Here is an 18000-nt window from a genome sequence, read left to right on the forward strand (position 1 = left end):
CAAATGATCAATTTTAATAGGAAAATAACTTTCATTCATTTCTGGATGAGTTGATATTTGCTACCTATGAAAGCTCTATCTATCTATCTATCTATCTATCTATCTATCTATCTATCTATCTATCTATCTATCTATGGGATAATAGTGACACCCTGTGGTTGGTATAAACTATGACTTAGTCTCATTTCTTTGGATTTCATATTCTGTCCCTGGAAGAGGGTGGTATTGAAAGAGGTTTCAGTGGTAAGTTGCCCAAATTGACATCATTTCTACCCACGATAAATTTCTCCTATGCAAGCCCCACTGAAACAAGTGGAGCTGATTTCTGAAATGCACAAATAATTCCCCAAACCAGGGGCAATTCCTCAAACCAATGGGGAGATCAGAATTACTTGCAAGCACACATGCTCAAACACTGTATTTCCAGGTGATTCTGTCCACTGATGGAATGACACCTAATTGTAGCATGACTCCTCCTTCAACTCTATCCCGTTGTGCATTCCCTAAGCCTGCTCTAGAGGTCTTGGAGGTTGGTAGGACTCTTTGTGCCATGCCTGAAATGATATGGGGGGGGGGGGGGGGAGAAGAATAAAGGGAAATCCAACCTCAAGTGGATGTCCATTCATGTAATGTTAGGTGTTGCTTTCTCCATCTTCATCAACATTGTGAAACGTCCAGATGTCTGAGATCTTCTTGCAGAAGATTTTATCAGCATGACTACCTCAGATGATTCCTTTCACTAGGAATTCTGCTCACCCTTTCTCAACTTGTCCTGTTCTCAGCTTAGCTTTTTCTGAGGCCACTTCTCCCTAATGCAATGCTACAATCCACTTTTGTTCTGTAAACTGCTCAGCCCTTCTTCAGGCCAATCCCTTACAGTACTGTCACATTAAGGCAGAGAAAAAATACATAGTATTTATACCCAGAATCACTGAGTAATTTAACACTCTTCCTTCCATTGGTCACAAAAATAGTCACATTTTTTCCACAAATTGACACATATTAATCTCTAAGGGTAGTTTACTGTGGGTATCTACAATGTACCTTTACATCATAACATGCAACATAAATTTAGCCTCTTGAAATGTTCTCACTCCCTGAAAAATTACAGTTATCACTGTTGGGAAGAATTTCTGTGGTAAAGATTATCTAGAATGTTGTTCTTATTCCAGACATTACCTGTCTTGAGAACTGATGCACCATTTAAACAGTGGCAAAAAGATATATCCAGATTTATATGGCGGGGAAGAAACCAAGGGTTAAATACAAGATTTTCCAAGAAGCAAAGGAAAGAAGATTGGGATTATCTGATTTTAAATTGTATTTTGCTGCCTGCTGTTTGGTTTGGATTAAGGAGTGGCTGTTGTTAAGAAATAGGTGACTGTCACATGGCCTGAGGATTGGGTGCCATGGTTATTTATGGTACGATAAAGTTAAGGTACATGTAAATTTTAAAAATCATTATATCTGGAATGCCATATTATGAATATGGAATAGATACAAACCCAGGCTATGCCCAAAAATACCTTTGTTGGCCTCAGTTGAACAAGTGTTTTACAGAAAAGAAACAGCAGGTAAAGACAAATGATTAATATACAAAGATTTGCTAGTACAGGAAAACAGGGAGTTTAAGATGAAATCAAGAGAACAATTGTCTGCAGAGGAATTTAATTTTCAATGATTCTCATATGCACAAGTAAGAGAAAGCTTTAATGTAAATAAAAAATATTGGGAATAGAATATGATAAAATAGAAATTGAAAATGAATTATGTACAAATTATGAACATGTGATTGCTAAAATGTATAAATTTTGCTGAGGTTTGAAAGGGAGGAAGAGCAAGTTAAAGAATGTATGGTAAAATGGGCCAAGAATTTTGGTTATAATATTCAAATGGATCAATGGGAGAGAATGTGGTTAAAAGGTCTGAAATTCACATGGTCTTACAATTTAAAAGAAAATGTTTTAAAAATGATGTACCTTTGGTACATGACACCAGAGAATGTCTAAGATGTATAAAGGTACTTCTAATTATTGCTGGAAATGTGAAAAATATGAAGGGACATTTTATCATGCATGGTGAACTTGTGAAAAAGTGAAAAGATAATGGACACAAATACATATGGTGATGCAGAGAGTTTTAAAAAGTAACATTCAGATAAAACCGGAAGTTTTCCTATTAGGACTTAGGGACAGTCAACTAAAAAAGGCTCATGGATGATAGGTTTTATATATGGTAACTGCAGCAAGGCTATTATAATGCCCAAAGATGGAAGTCTACAGAAATAATGGAGGAATGGATTGTGAAGATGGCAGAGTTTGCAGAAACAGCTAAATTGACTTATTTGATTAAGACGGAAATTACAACTACTTTTATAAAAGACTGGAAACCCTTTATAGACTTTTTGCTGAAAATGGACAAAAATGAACTGATGATTTCGGGATTTATTGATTAAAAAGGTTTGTCTGTGGGAAGAAGGGAACCGTGTTATCTAATTTGGGAAGGTGGAAATAGTAAACGTTGTGTTTGTAACTGCTGCAAAGAAGATAGAAAGTTGCTTCTTTAGATACATTTTCTTTTGTTATCTTTCATTTTATCTTTTCCTACTTTATATTTTCTTTCTTTTCCTACTTTTTCTTTTAAGTTTCTGTAGTTTTTAAAATCTATGTAAAATCTTCTTTTAATATAAATTATTTCAGAAATGTTCCCACTTCCTGATCCCTGCCCAGTTTTACTCCAAAACACAAAGCCCTTTCCTTTCATGCCACAAAAGGAAGTAAACTGCAAGCCCCTAGTCCTGCCTCCCAGGGTGGCATAGGCCCTGACTGGAGAGTTTCTTTATTAGCACTCCTTTATGTAATCATGCCACCACCAAAGCTTGATGGTGATACAGCATCAAACTGAGGAGTGACTGATGCTTTTTCTCAAATGCCATTGTGTTTCGCAGCATCTAGCAGTCAGAAGAATACTTCCCCTATATCAAAAACTTGCACTTTTGGCTACTAAAGCAGATTCTCATAGGAAACCACCTTATGCCAAACAGATATTAAGCTACCTACAGTAGCTCAATATTATCTACATTGCTTAGCACACTATGCTTCCAGACAAGACACTTACTCAGCCTGGCCTGCTTCAAGATATTGTAGATTGAACCCAGAATCTGCTGCTACTACTCTATGGATCTTCCTTAATAAAGCAGTCCAAAGTCTTCTGTCCAACCAATCTTTATCAGCCCCATGTTCAGCCACTGAACTAGCCTACCACAAAATTTCATTTATTGGTTCATTCATTGGTTAAAATAAGAATATATGTGACCTGTGAGATCCCAAAGCATACACCTTCCATTGTGGAAAATGTGTGGTAGTTTATCTCATAAGGCTATTAATTAATTTTTCAGGTTGCTTTCAAGAATCCAGAGGTGAGGCAGAGGTTCCAAGTTCAAAATCTGATACTAAAAAACTGTCCCCAGTAAACCATTCCACCAATTTTCAATAGCCACAAGACAAAGAGAATGATAATCTCTAGTCTCCTATAATCAGATTATTTCTGTTGCTTGCAAAACAAAAAATCCCAAACTGTAAAGCACCACATATTTCAATGACATTTCCATGATGCACAGAACCATGCAATGAAGTCAGAAACTTCTCAGAATGAATAAAATACTGATTAAAGTCTTCTCCAGCTTAAAAATATGTCATGCATAATCAGTAATGATAACAGCAGATTCAATATATTGTAAGAATGCATTGTAGGACCTGCTGCTTTACTGATTTATCTTTGGTACCTTTTAAAAGACTACCCAAGTCATAGAGAATTAAGATAAAACTCTCAGCTGTCTTTTACATCAAGGATCTATGAGATAGTTATTAACTGTTGCATGACTATCAAACTGTTATTTTGGGCATGATTATTTTTCTTGATTATTATTTTTCTACATCATTTGAGAGACTCCAAAATTAGAGCTGCAGATTTACTCCTCCGTGCACACTTTTTTCATTGTGCCATAAAAACTGAAGGACCAAAATTCATAAAAAGAAAGGGAAAGAGAAGAGGACATCTAGTGAGCTATAAAGCATTTCATTATTTATTTCACTTCACTCCTGTTGTGCTTCTCAGATAGAACATCTGTAGCATTTTTATTTGACGTCCTTTGTTTTTCAGTTCTGTATGCTGCTCTTGAAAACCAAGTTTTTACAAAAGCGTAACATCACCAAATGAAATTCTGAACAATTAAAATAAAAGACAAAGTGCAAAGTCATGACTCTGAACTGCTAAAACAAAAACAAGACCAAAAAAAAAAAAAAAAGCAGCAGCCAGAGAAGTTTAAAAGTTTCTAAGCAGCAGAGATCAACCCTGATTGCTCATTGGAAGGATCGATAATGAAGCTCAAGCTCAGATATTTTGGTCACCTAATGCGAAGAGAGATCTCTTTGGAGAAGACCCTGATGCTAGGAAAGATTGAAGGCAAAAAGAGAAGAGGACGGCAGAGGATGAGATGGATAGATAGCATCACTGAAGCAATGAGCATGAAACTGAGCAAACTCAGGGAGGCAGTGAAGGACAGGAAGGCCTGGTGCAATATGGTTCATGGGGTCACGAAGAGTCGGACACGACTTAACGACTAAACAACAAAAAAGCAGCAGAGAAGTTTAAAATTAACCAATTACATGATTAAAATGCCTAGAAGAAAAAAATCTCCTGGCCTGGAGCTAAAAAGACAGAGAAGTCAGCCTCAGGCATATTTTGCTGGGACAGGCATTCCAGAGTCAGGAGACACCATAAAGAAGTCCTGTTCTTGGGTAACTTACCTGCCCTGCTTCAGTTAGGGAAGGCACCCAAGCATTACTAAATGAAAGACATTGGGGAGCTATTCCATCTTACCTTTCCCTACAGATTTATTTTTATTTTGTTTATTTATTTATTAGTGATGGGGGAAAAGAAGGAGGATGGAATGAGAGAAAAATGCAGGAGTAGTAACTGAAGGATAACAACTTCTCACAAAATCCCATGAATGAGTCGGGTTAATTGTAGACTAAAAGCTGCACCAATCATTCTAGTCCCCAAACATTTAGCAAATTTTGGAGATAGTGCAACAAAAAGGCTCGTTTATAAAACAGATAGAAAATCTACAGCAGAGAACAGCAGCAGCAGTATACGATTTATGTGAACTCTTTCTTGATAAGAGAAAAGTAACATTGTTGTGATGTTATGAATGCTTATATTCTTGATACTTGGTCAGAATGGATCTATTTAAAGTTTTTTATGTGTGGTCTTATTTGCTCTTTTAATCACTTGTAATCAGGAGTCTATGATCTTCTAGGGCAAAAGATTCCTTTCAAAAAGCCTTTTACTTTCATTTTTTATATATACCAGGCAGTTTCAACTGTAACAAATCTACTTCTGACTACTTTCTCATCTATTGTCTCCATTCCATGAATTATACTTCCACTTTTTTTCACTCTCCAATCCCTCCCAAAGAAGTTTGAAACTGACTATAAAATTCTTACTTATTAGGTTTGATATAGCCACCCACTCCAGTGGATGTTGGGAGGCAAAACATAACTTTGTTTCTGCTGACCTCCAAATGCTGAGAATGTGAAGAGAGCGCTGTGACCTGATTGGTGCTCACTTCTAGCTGATAAGTGAAGAGACATCATCCAATCAGCATCCCATTCCTGAACTAGCCGATCCTGGACCATCAAAAATCTCCTCATCCTCACCCCACACAAAAGGGAAATAAAATAAATTATAAGCAACTCCCTCCCCCATCTTTTTTTAACCCACATGACATGTGCAGTTGTCTAGTCATTAGCAAAAGAAAATCTAAGCAGTTGCTATGAGGTCCTTATGAGCTGTAACATCATCTTTCCTCCTATATTTAAAACCTCCCTACAAGCTACAAAAGTGAAAGGATAGCACATCAGCATTTGTTTGTAAGTGGACACGTTCCCCATGGCATTGTCTGCATATCCTCAAAATCTGAGATCTGCTGAAGTGAGAACAACCACAGCTCACCTTCAAACTGCTAAGGGAGGACTGGAGAGAGGAAAAGTTGACTGCTGGCAATATTCTCTACTATAACCCATGGTTTGTAAACCACAATGGCTAGGTTTATGTAACATGCTAAAATCAAAACCAAATTAATTAAATTCTGGGTAAGTCTAATGCATGAATCCATTCCAAGTTGGCCTGGAATTCCTCGTGTAACAGTTTCTGAGAAAATGCACCAAGGCTGATCTCAACAGACCTGGTACATGGCTTACTATATTCCAGCATAAGCACAGCAAACTGCTTGCCTTCCATGGATAAACCAGATGGAAATGAAATTGTCTTAGGAAATTCCTCTCTGCAAGGAATCTGTAGTCTGTTCTGTTCAGACTACAGATGACACAGTCCCCGACTAGTGGATTCCCCTGCCTCTTTTCCATTCTGGCCATGTTGGGAAAACAAACCTCAGTTGCGTTCCTTTCTGTGGGCAGGTCTTTTGAGGACTGGTGGGAAAAAAAGGCAACAGTTTCACCATACTTCTCACTTGGGCTAGAAGGGGAGAGACATTAGGGTGTGCCCCCCAGAGCACACATATTCATTTGGAACAACGGCATTTGTGCAAGGCAGAGTGAAGAGCATCAAGTGGATTGGGCTACCCTTCTTGCACCAGCAGAGAGGAAAAGTCATCACTCTTGAGGTGGAGCCAGGAAAGTCAGATGGAGGTCTAGGGGCAGGCCTGGATTGACATCACACATTCCTGCCCTTCCAAAATGGTAGGAGGCCTGTCCTCACCTTGGGGCATATAAGTCATGACTGGCCATAAGAGGTAATAGAGGTGCTGACCCAAATTCTCTAAGATAGATAGATAGATAGATAGATAGATAGATAGATAGATAGATAGATAGATAGATAGATAGATAGATATACACAAAATCTGGGAAATGCTCCAGAAGCCAAGGAGTTTTCTTCATGGCTGGCAACTGAATGTTAGATTTCTTTTGCTTTCCAGTAGATGGCACTCTAACATGCTATGGATTAGATTTGGTAATGAAAAACAAAAGTTAAAAATCCTGGATTCTTTTGATCCTTAGTTGACTTTTGCTAGTTTTTTCCCCATTACTAAGGATAAAATTGCATGTTTGCTACCCTAGAAACAAGAGTGGAAAATATATATATTTTTATATATAATTTTTATCAAGAATTTTGATTATATAGTAAAATCTAATACAAACTAAAGAAAAGACAACAGAGAAGAGTAAAAAGTGCAAGAAAAAAGAAAGTAAGATGAAAGAGAAAAATAATAATAAAAGGAAATATATAAAGAAGTGACTTCCAACCTTCATCACAAGTATAAACAAATTTATACTTTATTTATTAACTCTTCATCCCCTCTAAGATTACAAACACTTACCTCTTCATCCCATATCCCATCTCTTATCTATAAACAAATTCATAAAACATCATCTTTTCAGTCCTGGTGTCAGCAGAAAGTCTGTAAAGTTTTGCCAAAGGTAACAACTTATCTTGTTTTAACCTTGATCAAATAAACCAACTTTACATTCCTTTCTTTTACTTCTAACAATCTTAATCTTTAGTTCATTCAAATAGTATTGTATGATTTGATTTCTCTTCATTTCTTCTTTGTTCCATTGCACAGAGTTCTTCAAGACATTAAGACTCTTTTGTAAATCCAGTAGGAAAAGATTATCCAAGTCACTCTCTTGGTTTGTCATTTGTGTTTCCCTTTTAGATTTTAAAACCACAGCCAGTTTCTTTTGTAGATCCAATGAAACATCCTTTTCTAAGTCATTATCTTGGCCTGTCAGTTGTAAATCCACTTTCGATACCACCTCTATCTTGTCAGCTAAAATTTGTTCTACATCTGTCATTTCTTCAATAACTTCTTTTGGACTTTATTTATAGAGGCAGACATTATTACTGACAGCATTTATATTGTGGCTACTATATTCTGATTCCATTATTCAAAAATTTCCTTCAGTATTTTCATTGTTGGAACATTTTGCAGGTTTGTAGATCTTTCCTCTACCTAAAAACTTTAGTCCCCTCTGGTGTCCAGTTTTTGAAATCATGGAATTACTTATCTTTGTTTTGTCTTGTAAAAACCAAAATAGAATCTATTTTCCATGGGAAGCTGTTTGTTCTTTATAATTAATTCCAAAATCTTATTGTAAAAGTTTCAATATTCCAATTTTATCTGGACCCTTGGTCCATTTATAACTTTCTAAGATCAAAATCTTATTTAGCTTTTTGCTGTTTATTTCAAATTCTTTAAATTCTTAAGCTTATGCTTAAAATTTTCTTTCATTCAGGATTGAAGGCAGATTCACCCAGCATTTTCAGACTTGTCAGTCTGAAGGTCTTTAACAGTTTAGAAATAGTTAATGAACAATTTCTGAAAGTTATTAGAAAGTCAGGTTTGTGAACTTAATGTCTTCTAAAAGGCTCTGCCGTGGTTGTGAGCAAGATGGCTGGTCCCATCGTCTTCTGGTGCTCAAACTCATGGAAACCACTGTCCTGGTGTCTCCTTGTGAGGAGTAGCTGCCAGAACACATGTGGGTGATCTCCTGTCCTCTCCTTATCCAGAGAGGTTCCAAGGAACCGGTATAGTCACTAGTTCCTTAGTCTTTGCTGTTGTCGTTGTCCGCTGTCACAGAGCCATTTTCAGTTCACCATACCTCCCCCAGAAGAGTGGAGAATTATTTCTTATGTTCTTGAGACTGAGATATGGAGTTCCTGCTTATTACCATTCTCCAAATGGCTCTTAAAGAAACTCAGCTGATGGCCATCATACTTTGTGCACGAAATAAGGCATCTACCCTACATCTTTCTAAAACTATGAATATCAAGACTTGTCTGCTTGCTTTTAATAAGTACTGTACCAAGAATCTTTTTTTGCCAAAAAGGGGGTAAATTAAGAAAAGGATGTAATTTACATCAATACAGTAATTATCACTTGTAGATGATTCAGTGTTACATATATGTTCAGTAAGTACTGAAAACTCATGGAAAGGCATTTAGTACATGCTCTGTAACAGCACTGTAATATCAAACACACTGTAGTTGAACCTTGGTGAGCAAGCAGGAATAATCGCAGCATCTTCACTGGGGATAAGGAGTAAGGAGCGAGGGAGATTCCAAGGGCTTCCAGCTGGGGAAGGGTCGAGTGCCTCTCCCGCGTTCTTCTCCAACCTCCAAAGAATAGGTTACTGTTGAAAGTCTAATGTTTGATCGGCTCGCCCCCCCTCGCTTTATAACGTCACCTGTACAGCGACTACGAAGGACGCGGGAAGCGCGAGCAGGTCAGCGGCGAACGAAAAGACTACAGACGCTTCCCCCACAAGAACCGGGGGGGGGGGGGGTCGGGCTTGGCGCTAGGCTCCGCCCCTTTCCAAGGCCCAATCAGAAGAGTGGTGCTTCTTGCTTTCCCCTTCCCGGTTTCCTTTGCCCGCGGGAGGGAAGCGGTGCTAATCTGGCGCGGGAGGTAGACGCGTCTCTTTGGAGATGTCGCGTCCATAGAAGGAAAACGAGCGGCTGCGGCGCGCAAGTTCTTCTCAGGCCAGGCGCGCCAACGAGTTTTGAAAAGCGCCGGGAGAAGCGGCAGAAGCAAAGAGCGGCAGAGAGAGCGAGAAGGGCCTCCGGGTGCAGTTCCAGGGGCTATGGGCTGCAGTCGGGGCTTGGGTGCCCTCCTGTTGCTGCCCGCTTTGTTGTTCAGGAGCTCGGCGGAGAAGCTCGGTGAGTCGGAGTCGCCCCGCCGTCCTGCCTGCTGGTCTGAATGTTCGAGTCGGAAAGTTCAGCGGAGCGAGGAGTGGGGAGGTGGGGGTGGGGAGGTGTACGTGAGAGACGGGAGGTGGATGGACGCGCGCGCAGAGGCATATTCTTACGTTATACCTCTTCCTCTCTCCTCCTGTGGACCGAGCGAGTGAACGTGCACTTTACGTGACAGGTTTTCTTCTCTTTCGGAGGAAGCTCTTTTATCGTAAGAGTTCTAAAAGTTTCTAGAGCTGTTTGAAATCTGCAGCTTACTTTTATCTCAGTGCGTCTTCAGAAAGGTTGGAATGGAATGGCAGGATAAAACCGCTGCTCTGTTTTTTTTCAGTGAACAGACCTCTCTTAAAAACATTGAATTAAGGCGCAACCAAAGGCTAGAAGTTCTTGATTGAAATAATCTACAAGAGTTAGGGTTTGTGTTGTTACAATACAGTCTACAACTTTTTATCCTGTAGTTCCCACCTGCATATGTTTCTTTTTGCCTTTCTTTCACTTCAGCCTTTGTTAAAAAAAAAAGAAAAGAAAAAAAAGCTGACTTTGTGTCTATTCTGCAAATAGGTAACTGGGCCTGTAGGGTTCCTGGTCCAGCTCTTTGACCTCAAGCGTTCTGGGGGAAGGGCTTTTTAAATGGTCTTTAGTTTCCTCAATGTAATAAAGGGGGTTCTTCTTCTGTGCATGTACCACTGACCTCTTTAATGTCATCTTGTTTGCAGGGTACCTTGGTGTGTTAGAGATGGGCACATGTAGAGCTCAAAAGTGAGGTAGCCTTATTGAGGGCTGTGGGGTTGTCCTGTCTCCTAAATTCCTACCGTTTTCACATGGAACAGAAAGATTAGACAGAATGTAACTGCATTCACTTTCCAGTTTTAGGAAACCTGCACAATCATGGAAAAGGTAGAGATTCCACCTGATTGCAGAAAGAGACTAGCACAGCCAGTCTCCTTTACAACCTTCCTAAGCAATGTGGAGAAAGCTGTGAGTGGGGTGAATAGAGTCAGCATCCATGTAATCTGTAAATATCTGAATAGGACTGTGGGCCATGCTGGGATAAGATTCTGCTAGGTCTCACTCCAGCACGTGTACATAAGGCTTGACAAATACTGTGCTGAAATGAAATATTACACTGGTAATATTCACACTGGTTAATTCAAGCACATGTTACCAATGGTATTGTATCTTGTAGAAGCGGGGTCTCATTTCATAAAAAAATCATCTGCAAATCTCAGAAATCACACCTGACCTTTAAATAGCATGGTCTGTGGCATGTGAAATTTATCTTTTTAAGGAGTTTGGAATTTGTGGCTTTGATTCCTCTACCTGACATTTCAAGTTTTCTCTGCAAAATTAAATCTCAGAGTGGTTGTGGACCTGGACAATGTTTTAAGGAACATGATTTAAGACTAGCAGTTCATCAGGCAATGAGTGATCATATTTTTCTTATTCTTTATCATTAGCTGCTTGATTTTCAACTTCAAAACTAGTTTTTCTATACCATGATCTCAGAAAGTAGTCCCACTGTGAACTAGAATATACCTGTAATTTGTTTTTCTTTTAACGGAATAATCTTTCGGTAGTTATCTATAAGTTCTTCAGGTGAACTTTGCTATCTGTACATTGTGGGAATTTCCACTATCAGAACAATCAGTTGTAACTCAGATGATGGGTGGATACAGGCTACCACATGCAAGTGGCTCATTTAAATGATATTGTGGAAATGCAGTGTTCTGAAGTTGCTGAGTTTTGAAATACAGGAAAGCTCTTGTTTCCTATGGAGTTGTGAATTTCCACAATTCTAGGGGGAGGACTATCTGAATATTCTGTTAATTAAGAAGAATCAAAATATCCAGTTAATTAAACAAAAATATTGAAGTATACACAACAGATCTCTCAAAGGCTTGCCGCATATTCTTTCCTACAGCAGTTTAAAAGGGGAGAGATTCCTTCTTTTGGTTCTCCAGTCCTTCCTGATATCCCAAAATCTTTGTTTTGTCTCATACATCTAGAAAACATGGTCTTGCAAATAGGAACTCAAGTTATACTGTATTAGCTGATTTGAGTGCTTTATATTGTTTGACCCTGTTAATCCATGACAGGTTTATCCATGTATTTAGTTATAAGATTATAATTTGTGAAAGAACCATTTTGAGAAAAAAGAGAAAAATACAAAATCCACAGTTTGGTCAACACCTTCATTAGGACCTATTAGTATGCTGTAAAAAAGGGGCAAGTTTCCAAGTTCTCAGGAAGGTAGTACACAAATTATAAGAGAAAAAATTAAATGCATTTAAGAAAATAGGCCAACAGTTGTGATAAAGAGGTCTGCAACAAACACAGAATTTTGCAGACTGCATTAGTCACCAAGAATTGCAAGTATCAGATTGTATCTAGTGCAGAAAAGAAATAATAGACACATCTGCAATTTCTTAAAACCCTTGAAGGTCAGCTGTTTCTTAGACCTGTCTCTGGTTTTGGGTGACAGTAAGTCTTAATGAAAAAGTATTTTGTTTATTACACCTTTGAAAAGCTGGAAACATATGTTAGAAGGAGGAAACATATTTGTGCTACAAAGTATAGCTGCCTAAGAATGAGTAGCTGGGAGGTCAGTTGCTTCAATCTCAGATTTACTAGGAGTTCACTCAGTGGCCTTAGGCGGATCATTGCTTGTATCTCAGCTTCTTCCACATCAGCATTACATTGCATAATAATTGCCCATCATATGGGATTGTCGTAAGAGTGAGTCAGATAACGTGACTACCTTGTATGACAGTGGACAACTGCAAACATTTATCTGATGTGTGGCTTGATTTGGGGTAAAATGGAGGGTAGGCTAATGAGCAAAGATTTTTGGTTATTGGGTTTTTTATTATTTTTTAGTCCCCCCCCCCCTATTTATTTATTTATTTATTTTTGTTACAAAAAGAAGAAAAAATACATAAAAGTCATTTAACATAAAGGTGAAAAAATACAACAAAAAGAAAAACGTGTTAATATATCATTATAACAGTGAACAGTTACAATTATGCTTATCTAATACAAATATTCAAGTACATATATATTTCTAATAGAGTTATATAACAATCATGTTGAACACAAATTGGTTTTATTTGCAGATGACCTTCTTTTGTTTATTTCTAAACATCACACTATTATTCCAGCGTTGATGCAAACAGTTGATGCCTTTAGTAAAATAGCAGGCCACTCTCTTAACTGGTCCAAATCAGAATTGATGCCAGTAAGTGAAAACTTGGTTACCCATTCATTTAAGGAATATCACTTCTGTATTTGTACCAAATCTATTGAATATTTAGGTAGCTGTATACCAGAGGTTATAACTCAGTTAACAAACTGTAATATAAATAAAATATAGAGAGAGGTTTCTTCATCTATCAATAGATGAAAGTCATTAAACCTCACCCTTTGGGGAAAGGTAAACACTCTCAAAGTGAATATTATTCCCGAATTCATTTATAACTTGAGAGGAATTCCAGTTCTTATATCTGGAAAATATTTTCAGAAAATAAATTCTTTGTTTAGAAAATTTCTATGGGGTTCTTCAGTTCCGAAAATATCTTTACAGAAAATGCAATTATCAATTAATGAGGGAGGATTCAGTCTTCTGAAGCTGAAGCTATATCATCCCGCTTATCTTTTGTCAAGTATTAAGTACAGGAAGCCAACAAGTGGTGTTAATTTTCCTTCTTGGGCAACTTTGGAATATACATGTATAATACATTTGGTCAGATGGACAGTATTAGGATCAAAATATACTAAAACTCTAATATCTTTAGAAACAATTTCGTCAGTTAGAAAGCTATGGAATGTAATGTCTAATAAAAAAAGATTCGACCCTTTTTCCCATGCTAAATTGACTTTATGGAGAAACCCAACTTTAAAAATTGGGGAAAAAGATGGTGACATGGAAAAATTGGATGGAAGCAGGAATATTGACTTTGGACCAACTGATAGATGATGAAAGTGAATATTTAATGTATTCTGTGTTAAGAGATAAATATCATCTATCAGATGTAACCCAATGGCAATATCTACAGTTACAACATTTGTTAACAACCTTGTTTGGACCAGCAGAATATTCAGCTTCTGAGACACCTGAGATATTGGAACAACTTGTTAAATCCTTTAAAACTAAAAAACCTACTATTAGTTTGTATAGATATTTGTTATCAATAAATCGATTTGGTATGCAGATGTTAAGGCATGAGTGGGATAAAGGATTAGAGGTTTCTATATTGCCTAGACAATAGGAGAGTGTCTTAACTTCTATAGCAAGAGTGTCAGTGGACCTTAAACTACAACTTGTTCAACAAAAAATAATATTTAGAATTTAATGGACTCCACTATGTCTGTATAGAAAAGGATTATCATAAACAGCATTCTGTTGGAATGTAATAAGGATAATGCCTCTTTAAAGCATATGTTTTTACAATGTCCTATACTTACTAAGTTTTGGAGAAAGTAGTGGATTATATAAATATGATTGTGCGACAAAAGCTAAATTTTTCAGAGGATAATATTCTTTTGAACTGTATACTTAATATATGGAACTTGACAACCAGACAATGTAAATGGATTCTCCATGTCCTTAACTATGGCCAAAAGACTGATATTGCAGCATTGGAAAGATAAACGTATGGCCCCATTTAATCAATGGGTTGAAGACCTGATTGCACTTGCTACTTATGAGTGGATTGCCTATAGACATAGACTTTGTATGGACAAATATAATGAAATATGGGACTCATTTCTACAAAGTACAGTGGGTTAAAAAAAAGATTCTTGGTTATTATTGGTACATAGGTATAGGAAGCAAGCAAAAAGTGCTTGCTGGAAGTTAGTGGTCCTACCTAGTTTGGGCAATCCAGTTGTTCCTTCCCTTTCTTTCTCAAGAAAAGTCAGATAAAATTCAGGCAAGGAGTTGTTATTGCTATTCAGCATTGCTGTGCCTGTGAAAAGAAAAAAGGAGAGAGGCTCGAATCTAAGGAACAAAAGAGAAGAGCCATGTCAGAGTTAAGCAAGAAACAATGCCGTTCCTTGAGGCCTATTACATCTTGAATTGAAGGCTCCACCTCAGGAAAGAAAACTGGAGCTGCTTCCTGAAAAGATCTACTTAAGAATTTTAACCCCTTTTTGCTGAGAAAACCTGGAAGCCAAACTAGAGAGAACACCGTGCCTCTCAGCTGAAAAACTGGAGATGTGTTCAAGCTGCAATAAACTGCACCATTTCCTGTGAAATGCTCCTTTCTCTTGTTCCATTAGTTGAGGAAGACAAAACACAGATGCAATTTAATTCCTTGAAGGAACTTGTTTGTTGACATTAACAAATGAATGTTACACATGTACAAATCAAAGCATCCAAAAGTCTTGTGGCTTCTTAAAGACTGACCAGTTTGTAAACTTTAGTGAATCACTGTCCAATTTAAATGACGCTCAACCTCTTTCAGGTGAAGAAATGGGATTTGGTACATGAATTACTTTGTTGTATACAAAATACGTGTTCCCCTCTGGATCTTTTCTCAAAGCCAGGAATCAGTAGCAGCTGCTTGAAGGCATGGCTGCTTTGAGGCATTCCCAAGATCTTCTGGATATGGGTGTGCATGGCTAGAAGGCACTTCCACCAGGTCCCAGCAGAATGTCTTCTGGGCATGCATGTATCTGTCCAGAAGGCCTCAAAGCAGCTCTGCTTATCTTTTAATCAGCTGCGGCTGCTTTGTGTATTTTAAGGATTGATCGATGGGGGCCCCTTTGCAAATATTTTACTTTGTCAAATGATTTGCACAGTGTAAGCATTATGTTTCATTGGCATTTATATTGCTTTTGGATGAATTTCCAAAAACCATGGAACTTTTTCGACTGATGAATAATAAGTAGTAATGTTGCTGAATGAGGATGCCTTCAAGATTCTTAGATAGACAGCTCTTCTATAGCCTCACCAACATTGCATTTGAAACCTAGGGATATGTTTCTTTTTTGCCAGAGGAATCTTGGTGTTCCCTGAATGTAGACCAGCAAACTATGGATCAGAAATCTAGATATGTCACTGGTGGTAATACTTGCAAGCCCCTTCCCACTGCCACCTCTGCCCGGAGTAGCAACATTTAAGTCATAGCTTCCAACCTAATTTGGAATTCTGAAAGCATGCTGTGGGCACTTTCACCAAATGGCTACCATGAGGAGTATGGAGAGACAGCAGATGAGTGAGGTGCCTACCATCCTCTCAAGCCTCTCATGATGCTTTCTAGCACCTCAGTTTACTGTAACTTTGTCTGTTTTCCAGGCTGGTGGGCACATTATTAAACAGAACACCAGATTGTAGTCACCACCATTTTATTTTTCGAGAATGCCTCTGAAGTGTTTATGAGGACCATTGGTATTGATAAATAGGTGTTGTAAATCTGTCATAAATTAAATCATTGATAGATAGAGCTGTGAAGGATAGACTATCTAGGAAATTTGACTTTCTATAAGGGGTTCTATGATGGAATGTATCTATGAGGAGGAGAGTGATGTGGGAGATCAAGGCTATCAGGAAGGAGGGGAGGCATTCCAGCAAGGGAAAGGAGGCAAAAGACAACACCTTCCATGGGGGGGGAGCATGAAAAGAGTAAGACATTCAGGATAGCCCTCCCTAGAATCTCCCAGGTTATATCCACTAGTTGCTCTAGTATAGATTTGGTTTGGGAAGATTCTGTCTATAAGATGTAAGCAAATAAAGGAACTGTACTCGACTGGACTGTTTCATCATTGTTCTTGGGCTGGGCCTGACAGGTTCATGCTTGCTGGCATCCATTTTTCTATATACTGTACAGTAGTTCCTTGGTCTACACCTGTTTTTAATGTGTTTTAAATATTACATTATTTTGTGTTTTGTAGTCTTTTGTGACCTGCCAAGAAAGCTTCTGCTAATGGGCAATAAATTCATTAAGTGTATTTGTTAGGGTTTTGATATATTCCAAATACCATGGGAGGGTTAAAATATTGCACTAAGCCATTGTTCTAACTTGTTTGTTAAGGAAGCCATACTGATTTGAGTTATACAATATTAAGCCATAACCTGTGCTTTACAAACCATTCTGGCTTAGTTCTCATGTCATACTACACTGATACCACATTATGGCTTAGAATGATATAGGAACCCAGTGAAAGAAAGGAGAGAAGGAAGAACATGCATATTTTTTGACAGCCTTCCACTTCTGTCTTAAAAGTTTGAAGAGTTCAATTAAAAAGCAGTAAAATAAAAACAGAAGCTATTTTCCTTTTAATTCCTTTGAATTCTTGATGCACTATAATAGTTCATCAGATTTATTTTCCTGATGGCAGCTGGATTTCTCTCTGAAAGCCTTTGAGTATTGAAATGTACTCATCCTGGGCCAATACAAACTTCGTATTTTTTTCTGTGCTGTCATACTTCCTTAACAAACTTTAGTAAATATTTAGTCATTCTAGGATTGTCAAACCAGAAAGACTTGTGTGAGTTGCCCCAAATAAAAATTCTTTAACCTTCAAATCCATATTAGTCTATGTGTGTGATTTGGAATTAAATACTTAAGTAGAAACCTATGAGGTGAAGGAATTCCAGATACACATTCCCTTTGTGGCTAACATCTGATATTCTTGAGTCTTTTCTGCTCTTAATAAGAAGTGCTGGGATATATTAAGCCACACTTTTTTCCCCAAATGAAGTAATCACACTTTTGAATGGCACAGGTTAAGTTCTATTTGTGATGTGTTTTGTTTAGGGATTTGTGTTTAGATCAGGGATGAGAGTACTTATAGTTCTGTAGATACAGCTGGACTACAATTTCCATCAGCCCCAGCCAGCATAGTCACTGATAAAGAATGCTAGAAGTTAAAATTCAGCAACAACTAGACGACACAGGTTCTCTATCCTTGGTGTCATACATAAACTGATTTTACCTGGGTTAGCAGGATCCAGTTTAATAAAAAGATATATTGACATCCTTCAGCATTACTACCAGATAAAAGTTCCCAAACATAGCAGAGAGAGATGCTGACACTTTCTGGTAAACGTGTATAATTAAACTTAACAAAAACTGAGTAACAAGCAATTTCTCTAATAGATTATATACATTTGGATTGATATTAAGACAAGGAACCCATTAGTCATTGGCAGGTTCTGATTACTTCTTCCGGCTTAAAAACAAATATAGAAACATCTCTGTATATAAAGCAGGCAAACATGGTGAC

General features: G+C 37.7%; 1 protein-coding gene across 3 annotated transcripts in view; it reads left to right on the forward strand.

Annotated features, from left to right (window-relative positions):
- The first annotated feature begins 9345 nt into the window (after positions 1-9345).
- Positions 9346-18000, forward strand: part of DCBLD1 (discoidin, CUB and LCCL domain containing 1) — a 38700-nt gene continuing 30045 nt past the window's right edge. Inside the window, exon 1 of one of the 3 annotated variants that reach the window (XM_025169331.2) lies at positions 9346-9741. In XM_025169331.2, coding sequence (XP_025025099.1) covers positions 9666-9741 — 76 coding nt within the window. In that variant the 5' untranslated portion in view covers positions 9346-9665. The remainder of the gene's footprint in view (positions 9742-18000) is intronic. The other 2 variants (XM_025169330.2, XM_007432449.4) reach the window with 2 other exon arrangements.

This window comes from Python bivittatus, unplaced genomic scaffold (genome assembly GCF_059951505.1).
Source record: "Python bivittatus isolate LINGU-HERP-01145 unplaced genomic scaffold, Pbiv_v1 ctg000020_np1212, whole genome shotgun sequence".
Lineage (NCBI taxonomy): Eukaryota > Metazoa > Chordata > Lepidosauria > Squamata > Pythonidae > Python > Python bivittatus.